This window comes from Lampetra fluviatilis, chromosome 1 (assembly GCF_964198595.1).
Source record: "Lampetra fluviatilis chromosome 1, kcLamFluv1.1, whole genome shotgun sequence".
Lineage (NCBI taxonomy): Eukaryota > Metazoa > Chordata > Hyperoartia > Petromyzontiformes > Petromyzontidae > Lampetra > Lampetra fluviatilis.
The window spans coordinates 17,856,080-17,873,947 of NC_136275.1; the positions used below are offsets into that span (position 1 = coordinate 17,856,080).

General features: G+C 46.9%; 1 protein-coding gene across 5 annotated transcripts in view; it reads left to right on the forward strand.

Annotated features, from left to right (window-relative positions):
- LOC144933418 (vitamin D3 receptor-like) overlaps positions 1 to 7,582 on the forward strand; it is a 52,492-nt gene extending 44,910 nt beyond the window's left edge. For all 5 annotated transcript variants that reach the window (XM_078858164.1, XM_078858184.1, XM_078858174.1 and 2 more), the window contains one exon: positions 1,803 to 7,582. In XM_078858164.1, coding sequence (XP_078714290.1) covers positions 1,803 to 2,062 — 260 coding nt within the window. In that variant the 3' untranslated portion in view covers positions 2,063 to 7,582. The remainder of the gene's footprint in view (positions 1 to 1,802) is intronic.
- The last annotated feature ends 10,286 nt before the right edge of the window (positions 7,583 to 17,868 follow it).

Consider the following 17,868-nt stretch of genomic DNA (forward strand, 5'->3'; position numbering starts at 1 on the left):
CCGGACACGTGATCACCCCCTAGTCCCCCCACCTGGGGGCCTCTCTGTGGACACTCCGGATCACGTGTCTACGGGGTCAACCAGAGTGCCATGGCCCGGGGCAACCCTGCCCCTGGGCAGACACTCACCCCCTCCCCCTCGGGGAATCCCCCACCACACGCTGTTTGTGGTGACCGCACGATCCCAGTGCTCGCCAAACCCTGCTAGGGCTGGTATTACACACAGCCACCCACACGGTGCTGTCCACGATGTAGAAACATCGAACGGTATGACCCTTCCGGGCCGGCACCTTTCAGTGACATCCCCGATGTCACTACAAATGCATGGACATCGTCTGGACAGTGTTAAAGTGGAGAGGGCACGGCTGTGGCCTCGATGAGCGGTGCACCGCAGATGGGCACTGGCATTTCGCTCGAAACCAAACATGGACGTTTTGCGTGCACTGAAAGCAACGTGAACTGTCAGCGCCAGAAACGAACTGCGATGTGTTTGGTCGCGAGTGAAACTGGAAAACACTGCATGCAAGTGGTTGCACGTTATTTTGAAATGGTTCGGTACCGATTAACCATTTAATAAAAAAAAGGTTCAACTGAGTTCGAATTTGCAACATTCGTGAAACAAAGACCTCCTGCGTAGCCGACATTGCCAGCTACACGGGAGGTCTTTGTGTTGATAATTGTCAGCGAAAATACGTTTATGGATTATAGCTATATTAGTCCACTAGGCGAAGATAATAATTTATTTTATTCCATTTGTTTACCCACGAATGCCTCACCGACTCATATTTATACAGATCCTGCCAAGTTTTTTTTGTAGTAGGGGGGTGGTGACGTCGCTACGTCTAATCCCAATTGAGTTATGTGCAGGTCATGTTATCAGAATATGGGGGAGAACACTCCACGCAGAAAGGCACCCGAGTCGGGACTCGAACCCACGACCTTCTTGCCATTGCAACTGCACCACTTTGGACATCTGTGAAATAAACAATGTGGGACACCTGTGAAAAAGAGCTTCATAGCTCATTGGATTCCTCCAGTCTAAATAAATATTCTGATTCTGACTTTTCCGACCAACGTGAGCCATCAATTCTGAAGTTGAACTTCTTTCGCACCGTACGTAGCCAACCGTGCTGATCGGAGTGGATCGCATCACAAGCACAGGGTTCGGAGGTCACGTATTGACTGTGCAACTGGAGTGGGATCTGGCAGAGTGTGTGGTGGCATCAAACGCATTGGGAGGGGGGGGGGTGTTGGGGGGGTGTGGGGGAGGTGACATGGGAGCGGTTGGCACTCCAAATCCTCCAACGGTAATCTGTATATTTGTATGCATGTATGTTGAACTGCTTTCGCACCGTACGTAGCCGACCGTGCGAATCGGAGGTTTGGGGGGTAGGGACGACAAACCAAACACAAAAAAGCAGCTCTGAAGAAATTAGTTTTCAATCTCAAAGGGTATATACAAGTGGTTCTTAACCTTTTTGGAGGTACTGAACCCCACCAGTTTCATATGCGCATTCACCGAACCCTTCTTAATTGGAAAAATAAAATATTTTTTCAAATTCAAAACATAGGTATATGTTTTACTGGTGCACAATCATGAGTCAGGTGTGTGTCTTAACCTCCGCCGAACCCCTGAGACTGACTCACCGAACCCCTGGGGTTCGATCGAACCCAGGTTAAGAACCACTGGTATATACCATGCGGGTAGTGCAACTTTTCACAAGACCTTCGTACAAATCACCCTGTGACCGCTGACCTTTCTCTCTGCTCCTGCCTCCATCACCCCCCCAACCGCCAACCCAGACCGTCCAGGCGTGACGGATCGTGACCGCGTGGAGGCTTGCCAGGAGCGGCTGTCGGAGACGCTGCGCACCTACATCTCGTGCCACCACCCGCTGCCGGGCGGCCACCTCCTCTACCCCAAGATGGTGCAGAAGCTGGCCGACCTGCGCAACCTGAACGAGGAGCACTCCAAGCAGTACCTGGAGATCTCTCGCAAGGAGGGCGCCGTTGACAACCTCACGCCCCTTCTCATCGAGGTGTTCGGCTCCCCGCTACCCTGAGCCGGGGTCCCATTGCGCTGGCCTTCTTCTCGCTGCTCTTCCCAGAATGCTCTTCTTCACAATATCCTTGTTGCACTTCGTGCCGCCCTGCTTACGTTCTCACTTCTTCTCTCATTCCTTCATGCTGCCCCTTGTTTATGTGCTGCCCAGCCACCCCGCGTGGTCTACTCTCACGTGCGCGCATGCGCCCGACGCATGTAACGACGCATCGATCCCATACGACTCTCACGCTCGCAACACGAGCGTCGAGTTATGTGCGTGATAATCCGTGATGTTGGACGTGTAGAGGGCTGCACCGTGCAGCCATTCGTCAAATTGTGTCCCCATGACCTCCTTGCAACCACTACAGGGGAGTTGGGGAATAATTTTTACATGCCTATCACTGTAGCTACTTCGGCTGTGCATCTCAGGATGTTCAACAAGTGATTAAGGTTCGTTATCATCATCGTCATAATCAGTCACGATTCATCCACTGCTGGATGACAGCCTCCCCGAACCGTTGTTATTCCTCACAGTCACAGCCTCGTGGTGTAAAACAAAACAAAAAAAACCCACCCTGTTCTTGCACATGAGCTCATTCCATCGCTCCGTCTTCTGCAGGCGAGGGTGCTGTTGAGCATGTTGACAAGAAAGGACGTGATTATCCATGTCTGGCAACATTGCTCCCACGTGGTTTATTGCGTCTCGTCAACCGAGTGGTCCCACCACGAAAGCGTTGTCTGCAGAGCGTTACGATCTTTAAAACAAGTTCTTTTTTTTAATGCATTCCAACTAAGGTTGGAGGTAGTCACGCATCAGCTCTGTTCGTCTGCCTGTATGTAACGGAGGGATTCGTGATAATTCTCGTAAGGATGATCCAATATGCACATCCTTTTGAGAATTAAGTTGCGTTACTATTAAGCCAAAGAAAAACCGCTCACGACGATCAAACCATTGCCTAATACTTCACGACGTTATTTCGTGTCACCTCATGTCATCGTGAGGTCATTATTGCTAATGTTATATCTCCGAGCAAAAACCGCACCTGGGAACCGTTAACGGAATCCACGCGGACGCACGAGTTTCCTCCCCCCGATGACCTTCAACGGAGCTTCGAACTCGTGCGGAACACAGCCCGTGCAGAACACACAGGGCCAGCGTAGCGTAGCTGCACGGTCAGAGCCGTTTTTTGTGGTTTTCTGTGGTTGTGTGTTCCTGTGAGGAGGAGTCTCGGCACCGGTGTTGTTAGGGTTGGGCACAGCTCACAAGGGGCTGTGGTGCGACCCTGGTCTTGGCTCAGCTCGGTTCCTCTCGCCTGGTCATTTTTGCAGAAATGTTTGCGATTCGTTTCATAGGCAGCGTAATTATTTGAAGCATCGCTTTGTTTTTGTTTACATAGCTCAGCTAAGCACACGTGCAATGCGCTGAAAATACGTCAGTAAGGTATGTATTTGTAATCTGCCACTCTTAAGACCGTTTTAGAGCGTGTTTTGTTGTACAACGTGCAGTGCCGTGGGTGCATGGGCGACAGACAATCTCTATGTTTGTACGTACGTTGAACTTGTTTCATACCGTATCAACCATGCGAATCGTATACTCGCATCAGCGGTCTACTTAACAGCCGAGATGGCCTCACGTCACAGCAAACAGAGATCATCACTGTTTTTAGTCAGATCGATTCAAGAACTTTAATTTATTTTTGTCCAGTGTAGCGGCGAATGCTCACACCTCTTGAGTTGCTGGGGGGGACGGTGCGAGTGCATTATACGCGAACTTAAAAACATATATTCCTGTGTAAGTGATTCGTTGGGTGTATCGTGAGCTTAACGATCGATATTGATCGATGAACAGATTTGCCTCATCCAGCAGTCATCGTCAATCAGAACTGGTTCCCATGACTACTGTATTGATATTCCAATCTGCCCTAAATGTATTCAAAAAACTCTATGGATCGTTATTATTACATGAGGTTATAGACCAAGTGTTTACGCGACTAATAATAACCAAATGTGATTCTGACCGCAATGAATACGTTTGAATTTTCAGAACCACCTGTTTCTCGTAAAGGGCGCCACAGTGGCGAGATGTTATCTGCTTCGCCTGGTATACAGGAGATCGTGAGTTCGATGCCGACCCTGACGCCTGTATATTTGCAGTTTGCATGTTCTTTCTTTTCCCGTGATCGCGTGGATTTTTCTCCGGGTCCTCCGGGTTTTCCCTCCACATTTAGAATCAACATCACGCGTTGAGATTATTTTGCTGCTATAGATTTCCACGTGATAAGCCACTTCGTTGAGCTATCATTTGTGGCCAGGTCACTTCTGAAAACAGAGCTATATAGATGGGTGGGCCTTTCCTGGTAAAATAAAAACTTTAGTTTTAGAATCGACCTCAATGCCAGTGCCAGGGTTGGTTTTGCACTCGCTTTACTGACCACCATTCACCAGCCTGTGACCCACGAGGTCAGAGTTTCAACAAAGCTCCCCGGTCCTCCTCGTTTGAGGGTGTCAAAGCCGAGTCGCCACGTGGGTCATGACTCTGCCATTGGTGAAACGCGGCTTGTGTGGTGTGGGGAGGGCCGATTCGAATTCGCGATAAGAGATTCTGTGTGCATGAACACGTGTGTTCCCATGCGGAGGGGAGCGGCGAGTTCAGTGGCTAGCGGCGCACTGCGCTACGAGAACCCGGCGACCCGAGTTCATTACTTGCTCACGGCCAACATCGGTGATGAATATGTCAAGCGGTCCTAGGCCTCCTGTACGTCGACTCAGCCTTCGATGAGTACATCACCTTTGGGGAGACAAAGACGGCCATGTGTAGCGCGGACTACTCACCCCCTTGTGCATATCCTTCCGGCCTTCATAGGTGCTCACTAACAGCACTTGCCCCAAGAGCCCTATTAAGGCTATACGAAAGATATTTGTCTTTATCCCAAATGACGCAGAGGGACATGATTCAATTAAAGTTGCAGATACCATTGTGCGTGTGTACGTGCTGCGTGCCTCCACCTGATGACATGTGTCTCCATCATCGGGCGTGTGCAGTGCGTGTAACAACTTAATTTGCATTTGATCGGAGAAGATTGGTAAATACGGAAAGGCGGAGTGCTGGGTCCAGAGGACGTGCGTTCACACAGTGCCTCGAAGTGCTTTGGAGTTGGACCGAGCGTTGTTCGGTCATGGTGTCCAACGTTTCGCTCCACGTGCTGGGAGCCCTTCCATTTGCCAGTGCATGGAAACGAAACGCCCGAACAACAGACGCGGGCACGGCCCAAAAACTCCAATTGGAGCTTTAACGGAGCAAAGCCGCGACAAGCCTGCGGGATGAATGAATCGTTATTTGCGGTGGTGGTGGTTGTGGTGGTGCTGGTGGTTGCGGTGGTGGTTGTGGTGGTGCTGGTGGTAGTGGTGGGGAGCGGTAGTGTGATGGTTAGCGCACTGCGCTACGAATCCGGCGACCCAAGTTCGATTCCCGCTCACGGCCAACACCAGTGACGACTGTCTGAACCAGTCCTGGGCCTCCCCGAGGTCGACGCACCTGGTGCAGTGTGTAAACATCGCCACTGGGGAGACAAAGGCGGCTGGACGTGGTGTTGGCCACCCACCCCCTCGTGTGCCCTGCCGGCCTTCATAGGTGCTCGCTAACAGCACTTGCCCCAACAGTCTGTTCAGGCTATACGGGTCATCTTTGTCTTTGTTTGGTGTGTGCGAAGCCCCGTGGTGCTTACCGGTACCAATGGGGCATTCGAAGCGCCCAAAAAATCGTGACTCGATTTAAGCGTTCACGAATTTTCGGCGTCGCGATTCAATCCGAGAATTAATTGATTGTTAATTAGCCGTCGTCGTCGCCGCCGCCGGCCGTGGTGAACGAACGTAGCTCAGAATCGGATATATTATAATGTTTATTTAAACCTGTGACGAGGTGCAGCATGGTTGACGCACGCGCTGTGAAACATTTTTACACATTAATTGTTTTCACAGCACGTGCGTCATTGGCCCTTAACAACGCTTCAGGTGACCGAAAAATCCGACCGTGACAAAGGCACGGCTTTCTAAGTGACGCACAAGACTAATATTACCTGCTTCAAATAAAAATTATATTAAAAAAATCCGCGGCGCCAGAGAAATCGGTGCGTGAATGACTAATGAGCACTGCCAGGCAACATGATAACAACGTACAGTACAGCCTTGTTTGTCAATCCACTGCTGGTTGAGGGCCTCCCTAACGTCAGTGTAGGTCGTGAGGGATTTTTATGACCATACTTCACCACACCGGTCGATGTCAGTTGATGAGTTGGGCGCCCAGAACCGGTTAAGATATCACTCGCAGACTTATGTTAGTCATGGCAAGGCATCAAACCAAAGTTGGCTAGGTTCAAAGTTCACTGCACAAACCACTGGGGAGCTGCTCTCCCCCCTCCCCCCCGTCCAGTGCTCGCCGAGCTGCATTGGCTTCTGGTTGCCGAACAAGCACATTGTGCGGTTGCATTCGTTACAGACGAAGTGCTTGCCACGAATGACCCACAATACCTTGCCGATCTCGTCAAGGAGCATAAACCATCATCACGCGAACTCTGGTCATCATCCTCGCAGCAAGCGGCGGCTTTCGGCGAACCATCGAACAAAGGCGGTGGTCACAGCGCGGTGCTTTCAGATGCGCTTCTGCGGCCATCTGAAACACTCTTATTTCCGATATTAAGAAGCCACTGGAGCTATGCACTTGTAAATATACTGTCATTTGAAAACGAATTTCTTTATAACGCACCTCCGATTAGCATGATTGGCTATGTACGATGCGGCAAAAGAAGTTCAACATGCATCGTCCATTATACAGTTTACCTGCTTAGGATTGTGGTTCAAGAAACATGGAAATGAACCCGACACGATGTAGCAGCAGCTGTAAAATGTGCAAAGAAGCATGGAGGTGCATGCTTGGAATTACACTGGGAAACAGAAATTAGAAAACACACTTAGAACAGAAACATGTCCGGGTAGGCAATACAAAAGGCGACCGGGTCGGAAATCGAACCCAGCCAAGCGCCTCTCGCCATGACCACTGCACCACTTTGCCATCCAATGTGAACCATTGACTCTGAAGTGTATGTATGTTGAACGTCTTTCGCACCATACGTAGCCCACCGTGCTAATAGGAGGTGCAGGGAAATTGGAGGTGCGGGAACAAACAATCCACCCAGTGCCCGCACGCGGTGCAATTACGCCGCTCCATCTCCATGGATGCCCTCTTGCGTGCGTCCCATTCCTTGGCTTCCACTCGGTCTCATTGAAACTTTCAATCTCGAATTTAGAAAACGACTCCGAACTTACTTATAGTCTGCCTTCATTTGCCATCTAAAGTAGACGCACTCTGCTGTTCCCCACTCATATTGCCTCTTGGCAGATGCCTCCAATTTTCTTGGTTCTTTCGGTAAAGTCACGTAGAAGGGAAGTAATAAAATAATATAAATAAAACATAATAAAACAATTCTCACGACGTTTCGGCCACAACGCAAGCAGCCGTCCTCAGGCGAAGAATGAGAACATTATCAAGCTAGGAGCTTATATAGGTGTAGCGAGGAGGAGCGCCTTAACAAAAGAATGTGCATATGAAGAGGAATTTAGCATACCAATGGACAATGCGTAGGAGGTGGGCGGAGGGGTTTCAAAGTCCCATTATGCCCATGCATTATGCAGGATCAACAGCACCACGGGGGGGCGCAAGGAACAGCGTTAATAAAGGAAAGGAATGTTAGTGATATGTAGCTGCATTTACCAAACAACCACGTAGAAAACCAAAGTAAAAACTACATAAAAAACTAAAATATAAACTGAAACTTACTATACTCTACAATAAGCTGAGTTACTAACAACAAATAATAAATTACAATTCTACGTCGTAAGAAGTATATAATATACTTCCATCTAAACTTTATTCTCTTAGCATATACAGTACTATATACTGCCATAGATAAACCCAACATTAGATTATATACTGTATTGCTGTAAACCACCCTATACTTTATACATTTTAATATAACACTATGTATTATTCAACTCACCCTAATGTGTATCGAAATGGTTTATTACGTCCTTCCAATGATTGCTAAGCTTGAATCCATCTTCTCGGTTAAAATTGTCTCTGTGTTTGTATATGTGAATCGCCTCATGAACGAATCTCTCATGATAGCCAGATGGCTTGCAGAGAACCTCCGTCTTGGAGAAGTCAATGTCATGTGAGCCCACTGAGTTGTAACAGTGGTCTGCCACGGCTGAGGTGTTTGTCCTACCGTGTTTTAGATCAGCTTTATGTTCACGAATGCGGTCTGAGACGTGTCGTTTGGTTTCCCCAATGTAACTGCTACCACAGAGGCAACTTAGTTTGTAGACGCCAGGGTACTGTATGTCTGGAATCACATCTTTTACAGATGGTACCAGATCACGGATTTTATGTACTGTGTTGAATCGGACCTGGATCTTGTGTTTAATCAGGATTTTGGAGATCTTTTTTGTGACCCCAGCAATGTAGGGTAAGGTGATAAAGTATAGGGTGGTTTACAGCAATACAGTATATAATTTAATGTTGGGTTTATCTATGGCAGTATATAGTACTGTATATGCTAAGAGAATAAAGTTTAGATGGAAGTATATTATATACTTCTTACGACGTAGAATTGTAATTTATTATTTGTTGTTAGTAACTCAGCTTATTGTAGAGTATAGTAAGTTTCAGTTTATATTTTAGTTTTTTATGTAGTTTTTACTTTGGTTTTCTACGTGGTTGTTTGGTAAATGCAGCTACATATCACTAACATTCCTTTCCTTTATTAACGCTGTTCCTTGCGCCCCCCCGTGGTGCTGTTGATCCTGCATAATGCATGGGCATAATGGGACTTTGAAACCCCTCCGCCCACCTCCTACGCATTGTCCATTGGTATGCTAAATTCCTCTTCATATGCACATTCTTTTGTTAAGGCGCTCCTCCTCGCTACACCTATATAAGCTCCTAGCTTGATAATGTTCTCATTCTTCGCCTGAGGACGGCTGCTTGCGTTGTGGCCGAAACGTCGTGAGAATTGTTTTATTATGTTTTATTTTTATTATTTTATTACTTCCCTTCTACGTGACTTTACCGAAAGAACCAAGAAGATGAATCCCTGCAGTCACGAAAGCTTTAAATCGAAAAATGCCTCCAATTGTTGAGCGTACTTGTCGGATGTGACTTTTGTTTTGTTCGGGTTCATTCCGTCTGGTCGAAGTTCTTCTCAATTTAGCTGATGCATTCTCGAGTGCAGCGACAAAGACCAATGCTGCTCAGTGAGATTGGTTTTTCTTTTCTGTTTTTTCTTTTCAGTTTATTTTTTCAGTTTCATTTATTTGGTATAGCCCTGTGAGCCATTCGGCTCTTAAAACAGGTGCAATCACAACAAACAAAATACAAAAACATGAACAAGAAAACATCTTAAAGTGACTATGCGCAAACAGAAAAATCCAGGAAAAAACTGCAAAAAATCTTCCAGAAAAAAGCACCATACACCAACGCTCTGTGCAAAAATCCCAATGGGATGCAAGTCATAATTTCTGAAGCGAAGGAGAAAAGTCTTGTGAGAATTGAGCTCTATCGAGTAATCACGGGGGTAATTTACCACACCTCCGATGAGTACGGTTGGCTAGGTATCGTGCAAAAGAAGCTCAACATACAAACCAACATTCGTGGGTGGAGTGTTGGCGCACTGTGCTTGCCGCCCGGCGACCTTGACTTGAGATTCCCGGCAATGGCAAGCATTGTTGCCGAGTGATATCCGAACCGGTTCCTGGGTTCACCCCTTTCAGTGACCCTCACTGGCAAGCGTGGCAAGGTAATGGTCAACTGGTGGCATGGCCTCGTGGCAGCGCACTAACCGCTTGTTGCAGAGCCCCAGCGGTTCCGAGTCGGCGGCCTTACCCCGGATGTTGCTGCGGGTGTATTAGCCATAACGATGCACCTCTTATGCTTCACAGTGAACGTTCAACATCCGTTGTGTGCTGGCATCATGGTCCAAATTTGGAGAGAGAAAAAAAATCACCCGCGAATTGCCCAATTTGAAATACATACAGGAGCAGCAAACCCTAATCTTATTTTTTCATACTTTGATACTGGGAAAAAAGGTCCCATTTAGGAGCAGCAACATTGCCCCCCCCCCCCCCTATTGCGTAAAACTTCGCAGGACCCTCCTGAAAAATATTAATGAGACTTGGACTTTCCTGGGTAAACTAGGGCAGCAGCAACAACAATAATAATTCCAATAAGCGACGTGGCGTGGGAGAGCTTCCATTCAGCAGTGGATTGACCTAAAGTGTCCTCACGAACAATAAGCGAGCTCGCGGGTTTACACGTTTCCACAAAGGGTAATCGACACCGCATTGCCGTCTTCATGTTTTGAATTAAAGCGTCACAGTGCTCTTTCCCCACATTCCACACGCACGTTTAAACAGCATGCAAGTTAACTCCGCGTCCTCGAATCGGACCCCCATCGGGTCATGCCGTTGTCACCACGAGATCTCAACTCTGCCGGGCTCGTGTTTGCCACGAGCGTGGTGTTTGCACAGTGAAGCCATGGCTATAGGTGTTTTTAGAAAGGTATTTATGGATCGTGAGCCTATATTTCTGCCAGACTGGCAAGTGGTGTATATATATGCACCCTCTGTTATTTATTACACGTGTTTTTGCAGCGTTGGCGGACGCACGTGAAGGCGATTCGTCAGGGTGATGGTTTTGGTCGCGAAGTTTAAGCAAACTTCGATGGCCTAGGATGCAAGTGTATATTTATACTTTGTATATATCGATTGAAGCTAAGCGCTATAGCAATGTCAGCTTTTGAATAATGCACTCCGCGGTTTTAAATATTGAGATGTTTGCCCACGGATGTCACGTGAATTCAGCATAACCTTGTGGAATTTAAACACGGACATATTTGAACAGAGTGGAAAGAACCGGATTAAAAAAAATACAACACTCATGCCTGGTATCACTAATATAATGAGCCAAGAATGTCTGTGTGTAACGTCACTCCACGTCGAGCAGTCCACCTCATTAATAATCATGAACAGGAGGGGTCCTCCACATGGACCCCCCCCCCCCGTCATTAATAATCATGAACTGGTGACGTCACTCCGCATGAAGAAGGTGGAGCGGAAACAAAAAATTGTTTCGGCAAAATTGCTTTCATTTTGACCTTTCTTTATGGAAAGTAAAGCGAATAATGGCGGAAGGAGGACGGGGGGGGGCACATGCATGGGGAGGGGGGGGGGCATTGCAGTAACATCCATAGCCGTATCGTAATTCTACTCCAACGTGCATGCCGGCCGCCTCCACCTTCCAACACTGACTTGCTTGGTGAAGAACGGTCAAACCACTCGCCCACGACCCGCGGTGGGTGCACTGACACTTGGAGTGTTACATTTTAAATTTTAAACAAAAAGCAGTGATTGCATGCAGCACCATTGTATTCAGATGTGAACCTTTTTATTGCACTATTTTTTTTATATTAAACTTGATTATTTGACGTAGTTAGAAATAAAATGAAACAAATAACGACGTTTCGATCGCAACACAAGCAATCGTCATCAGGTGGGACAACCACAGCAAGAAAAAACTGCTGAAGTAGGCGAGAGATCTGCCGTGGCACGAGGTTATATAGGCAGAAAGTGGACCCCGCAGCAGCACCCGGGTCACTCGAGTATGGTGGGCCACCGCAGGTCGCCTCCTGTTCTTCCCTCAACTTCATCGATCCAACGCAGTCTCCGTCGACGGTCTCTTGCTTCTCAACGCGCGGCTTCCGGTGTGCATCACCACGCGTGTTTGGTAAAGTCAGGATACATTCCATTGGAACCTCATTTGCCAGTAAAAATATGATAATTGTTTTTTACCCTTTTATCTTGCAACAAAACTGACACATTTTATAAGTGCGCCTTTTGGCGTCATCTGGTCCAACACCATGTGAGACTAGGCTCTAAGGAAAGCTGTCTCGGGTGTGGACCAATCAACTTCAAGGACAGTGCATACATTATCAGAGTTATGTTTTTTGGTTGCATTATGACTGCAGGTATTGTGGTCAATGCAAACATGACTCCTTGTAAAAAAGGTGTCAGTTTTGTTGCCAGATAAAAGGGTGAAAAACCAATTATCAGGATACATTCTTGAGACGGGTCCAAACACACGACTGTAGTCTGGTGTGCACTGCGATCTTTCGTAACAGTGTTTATCCTCGTCCTAGTCATTTTGTAATTTTCATTTGTTGTTTTTCGAAGCCCCCATTACTCCCATGATTCACTTCTGCTGGTCACATGTCAGCAGGCGGTTCGTTTTCCTTCATCTGCCGTCCTCGAACTACAACATTCTGATCCGTATAAAATTGTCGGTACAATCATTGCTGTTTCATATATACCTCGATTTTCGTGTTCATAGCAATGTCAAATTCACGTTCCATTATCCCAGCGAATCCTTTTTATTTCGTCATCGCCGTATCCATTTGTTCGACAGCAACCCTCCGAGTTGCTTTGGCAGAACAACGTCGCTGCCAATGGGGCGATGGCTGGGACACACGCTCCAATACGAAGCCACTAGCCACTGGGAGCCATGTACTTTTACATCTAGATTTAGAAAACTAATTTATTTATAACTGCCTTGTTATCCCCCCCCGCGCATCCTATTAGCACGGTTGGTTACGTACGGTGCAAAAGCAGTTAAACATACATACAAGAGAGGAGGATCACAGTGGAGATGTAACAGTGAGCTCAAATCATTGCGCAGGAGTGAGATGGATCGTGACATCACGAGACCGCGAGAGATGGCAAAACAACGATCTGCAGTGCCAAGCGAAAACAAAGCGCAGCTATGCACAAATATTAGAATTGTCACGACGTAAATAATAATAAAACATGAAACATGAATCGTGGTTAAGTGTCAAACACAATTCGTTTCGTCCAAACAAAGGCTTTTCAAAAGTTGCTTTCTAAATGTTCGTTTACATTTTTTTGTGGAAGCCCGCGGGGCCTGTCTTATGTCTCAGCATCGCTGATGCATAAATACTGGAGAAGTAACATACTCAACACACTCGTCGACAACACTGCCTTACAAGACAAAATATATAATAGGCGATTCTAATATACATCGTCGCCTATTGCGAAGGTAACAATTGTGATATATTTTCAGGCAATTTCCTGTACACACTGGGTTTATAAATATTGTCATAACAGCATGTTTTTTTGGAAGAACACATGTTCGAAAACAACTGCAACAAAAATTCAGGAGCATCATAACTTCATTCGTTTTTTTCTTCTCAATGTTCCAGTGTGAAAATTCACCCAACCACCCATTCGTCAATTCAGATTATTGACTCCACCTCACTCTCAATCGATCATTCGCACTGACATAATTATGATTACAGCTATGATTACAGCAGTGCATGCTGACTGTGGTGGTACCTGCCATGATTACAACAGTGCATACTGACTATGGTGGTATCTGCTATGATTACAGCAGTGCATACTGTGGTGGTACCTGCTATGATTACAGCAGTGCATACTGACTGTGGGGGTACCTGCTATGATTACAGCAGTGCATAGTGACTGTAGTGGTACCTGCTATGATTACAGCAGTGCATACTGACTGTAGTGGTACCTGCTATGATTACAGCAGTGCATACTGTGGTGGTACCTGCTATGATTACAGCAGTGCATACTGACTGTGGTTGTACCTGCTATCACTACAGTAGTACATGCTGACTCTATAGCAGTATTTATCGACTCTATAGCACAAAGTACTCACCTGACAGAGTAGCTTGGTGAAGCATAGTCCCGTGCAGAGCACCCGGCCTCGCCTAGATTACCCAGCCTGCCGAGGTGGCACCTTGGCAGGCTAGTGCTGGGCCTGCTATCCTCCCCACCATCCCCCCGCCCACGGTACAATAATACTATCTAAGCGCTATAATATTAGTATCTACCGACTCTATAGTAGTAAGTGCACACGGGTGGGGGGGGAGAAGAGGACATTACACTTTGATGAATTTATCACAGCGTTGTGTATTTTTTTTGCATTTTGAACACGAATGAGAAACCCCCCCCCATCCACCGATGACGCATGTGCGTTGCTAGGGGCAACCCCGGGCAGTTTTAGCGGCGCGAGGAAATAATTAAATAATAATAAAAATCCCACTAAATTGCTAATTTAACTACTTTAAAGTTGACCGATGGGAAAACGGAATAGCGCTGGCACACCACGGGGCTTACGGCGTGGTACTCGGCTCATTTTTTTTTTGACGCAAACCCCCACGGTTCCCGAGTCAAATCCTTCGCAAGTTGCGTGCACACAAACACAGAGACAAACAGATGGACAGAGGGACAGACGGACACACAGACAAAAAATGCCTTTTATAGGTAAGATGGAACTGGATAATTGCATTAAGGCCGAGATCTATAATGCGGTAGGAGCAGTACAGCCTCTCTGACTGGGGTCGGCTCCCTGCGTCTCCGGAGCCAGCCACGTGGCTCTTTAAGGACTGCTTCGTGACCTTTGCTAATTTCATGACCGTCTCTTATTCCCCACATCGCATTATGGCTCTTGAAATTATGCGGGGGGTGGGTGGGGGGCGCTTACTCAATTCAAAAGAAAAACAAAGGAGAAAGAACAATCGGATGTTTTTTCAGTTCTGGAAGGTCCATGATATCGGGACTGATCATAGCCTACCGGACAGTGGCGGCTCCTGCAAAATCTCTCAGGGGGGGCAAATGTTTGGATGATTGATAAGGATAAGGTCCACCCATGCAATGGATAAATTAACAGCTTAAGCATGTATAGGCAACTTCACTACTTTAATATTAATGAAAAATAAAGTGACTCTTACAATACATCTCCTTGTTTGTTTCTATACTCACTATTATTACACTGCTTACATCACATTACTCGCTTAATACACTGCTTACTTATACTGAAATTTTGCTCTTCTCTCTTTCAAAGTAGAAAAGTGATCAATTACTCTCTCATTGAAAGCAGGCATGTTCCTGACTAGTTCCCTCTCCATGGAAAGCATAGCCAGTGCATTCAGACGTTCCTGTCCCATTACATTTCTCAGGAATGTCTTGATTCTCTTTAAGGTTGAGAAACACCTCTCAGCTTCAGCAGTTGTCATGGGAGTGGTTATGGGGATGTTCAACAGAGCAACAGTCTCTGAAAAAGTATCCCGGAGGTTGTACTTCAGCAAAACCTGGTACAGCGCCAGTGCACCACAGCAGCCCTTGAATTCTGGACTCTCATAAATGAGAGACAGTTCAGTCTTCAGGTACGCCTTATTTAACATAGGGTATGTCCTGACAGTGATGTTCAGAGCCTCAACAGGGAATGTATGGCCATGCTGTTGAAACATCTCTCCTTGTAGCAGCGTGGCACTTACAAGGTGGTCGGTAAAGGAGAACCTTGCTTTGGTGTGGACCAAGATTGTGTCGCAGACCTGACAAAATAAATACATTTATTTTAGTTATAAAATAAATTATTTATTATAATATAAATAAGGAGATACAAGGTTTCCATCCCGACAGCAACAATGTATCAGGCAGAATCCATATTTTATTTCTCCATATTTTTTCAAAAATTCATGCTATTGGTCACCCTTTACATCTGTCAATGTGTTTTACAAATATTTAACCAATGAAAAGCATTAAAAGAGCTTGGAAATTATTTTGGAGAAAAAACTGGTTTTCTTTCGTTTCCTGAAAAGTAACGGTTTTGGACATACAAGGCTTCCGTCCGACAGCGATTATTTGTGTGTGTGTGTGTGTTATGGCGATTCTCAGCCAGAGTGAAATCGCCCAAAAAGAGGCGGTACTCCACAGAACGTGACATGACGCTGATTGGACTATATCCAGAGGCACAGTGACGGCTAGCGTAACTCTGTGGTTGAATGAGATTGTGAATGTGATTGAAAAAGTCCCTTTCACACTTTGGTGGTGCGTCGCCCAATCGCCCTAATGAAGAAACCGCCCCTGCTACCGGATGAGAAGCCCATCTGGAAAACCCATTCATTTGTAGGTGGACTGACGGATCGCATCATCGTACTACGATTGAAAGTAATCCATGGCCTGGAGTTTCCCGGCTGGCTGCTGACTGGGCTCCTCACCACCCCCCAATGATTAGCTCTGTTGTTAGTGGCTGCTGCGGGCCACCGAAACTAGCTGGGTAACTGGCTACAACGGGTTGTTCCGTGTAACAAGTAACAATGGATATCAATAGGTGTCTGCTTGGTGTTTGAACATGTGAACACCTGCATTATTGCCAGAAAGGGTAAAGCCTATTTCTTTGCTCATCGAATGAACTCAGATTGTACTGCATTGCGCATTCCCAAGAGCGCGTTAGGGAGGAAGTTTGCAGCTCCCTCCGCCCGCTTCTTGTCCACCCAGCAGTTTAGAAAGGTTCACCACAGTTGGTCGATCGGCAGCAGGTCGCGTGCGCTCAGGGGCTCCCTCTTGTGGAGGCCCTTTCGCCAACAGTGGCCGCGAGCACGCGATTGCGAGGATCCACCTTTGACTTTCAGCACCGTAAATCGATGCATAATGGTCACGTGCCCAGTGGGGCATATGGAGAGAGCGGGAGCGGGGCGGGCACGGGTTGTAATGGTCGCGCAGGGCTTGTAGGCTGTGCGCAATGTAATTGGATCATGTCGACATCAGCGCTGATTGCATGCACGAGCAACGAGGGCAGTGTAAATATTTTGGCCGCTTAGTGAGACCCGCTTAGGGGGTAGGGCTTCGTGTTTGTTTGCCTGACCACAAGCCACTCGTTTCGCGTGGCTGCGTACGGGCTTTGCCACACGCATTCGGTGCCAAATCTTGAAACTGAACAATGCAACCGGCAAGTGTTACGGTAAGGAGATTACCTCGCGATATCGGAAGACGGCTGGAACTGCAATGTGAATGCGTTATCTTGAATGGTGCGTGTTCCATTTGTTGTCCCCCCCCCTTGCACCTCCGATTAGCACGGTTGGCTACGTACGGTGCGAAAGAAGTTCAAAATAGTACGCACATCAGAAACGGCGACCTTCAATGTCCCGTTGAAGACACACGTGATTTTCAAGACGGCTATTCCAAAACGGAGGACTGACCCCTAAATTAACCGGAACAGATGGCATCCCGAACAACGGGAGAGCTACTATCTCAAATTCCATTTCTCTTTTGTTTTAAACCAAATTTCGTTCGGACGTAGCCAACAACGCTAATCGCGTGTGACGTGGCCAGATTGATCACACATTCATCAGCGCTGTGTCCACATCACGTGGAACGTGCTTCGCAATCATCAGGCGTGTGCCGCGTGTAACCACTGGATTGAGAAGCCCAACTAGTCGAAGAGATCGAAGAGAAGAGAACCTGTGCTTATAAAACATGCAAATATCCTCGCTGCTGAGACCCCCACCCCCCTTTGCCCCCCCCGCCCCGATGACCATGACCATTCACTTTCAAATGATTTGTGGTTATCGCTCCTCTTACACTACTGTTGCCGTTTTGTCTGATTCACGTAATGGTTGGGTGAAAGAAACAACTCGACATTGTTCGATAATAACACTGCCATCTAAGTAAAAAAATATAAGAGGCGACGTTTCGGGTTTATGATCCTTCTTCATAGCCTTGTGGAGAAGGGACACTGCCCGGAACGTCGCCCTATTGCCGTGCTGTTGAGGAACGTGTATGAGTGTGTTGTTACCTGTGCACCACTACCAACGCAGCAGCATCGCCACATCATTTTATTTCTCACGTGGATGAAATTAATATACTCTTGGTGCTTTCGGTAAAGTCACGTAGGTAAAG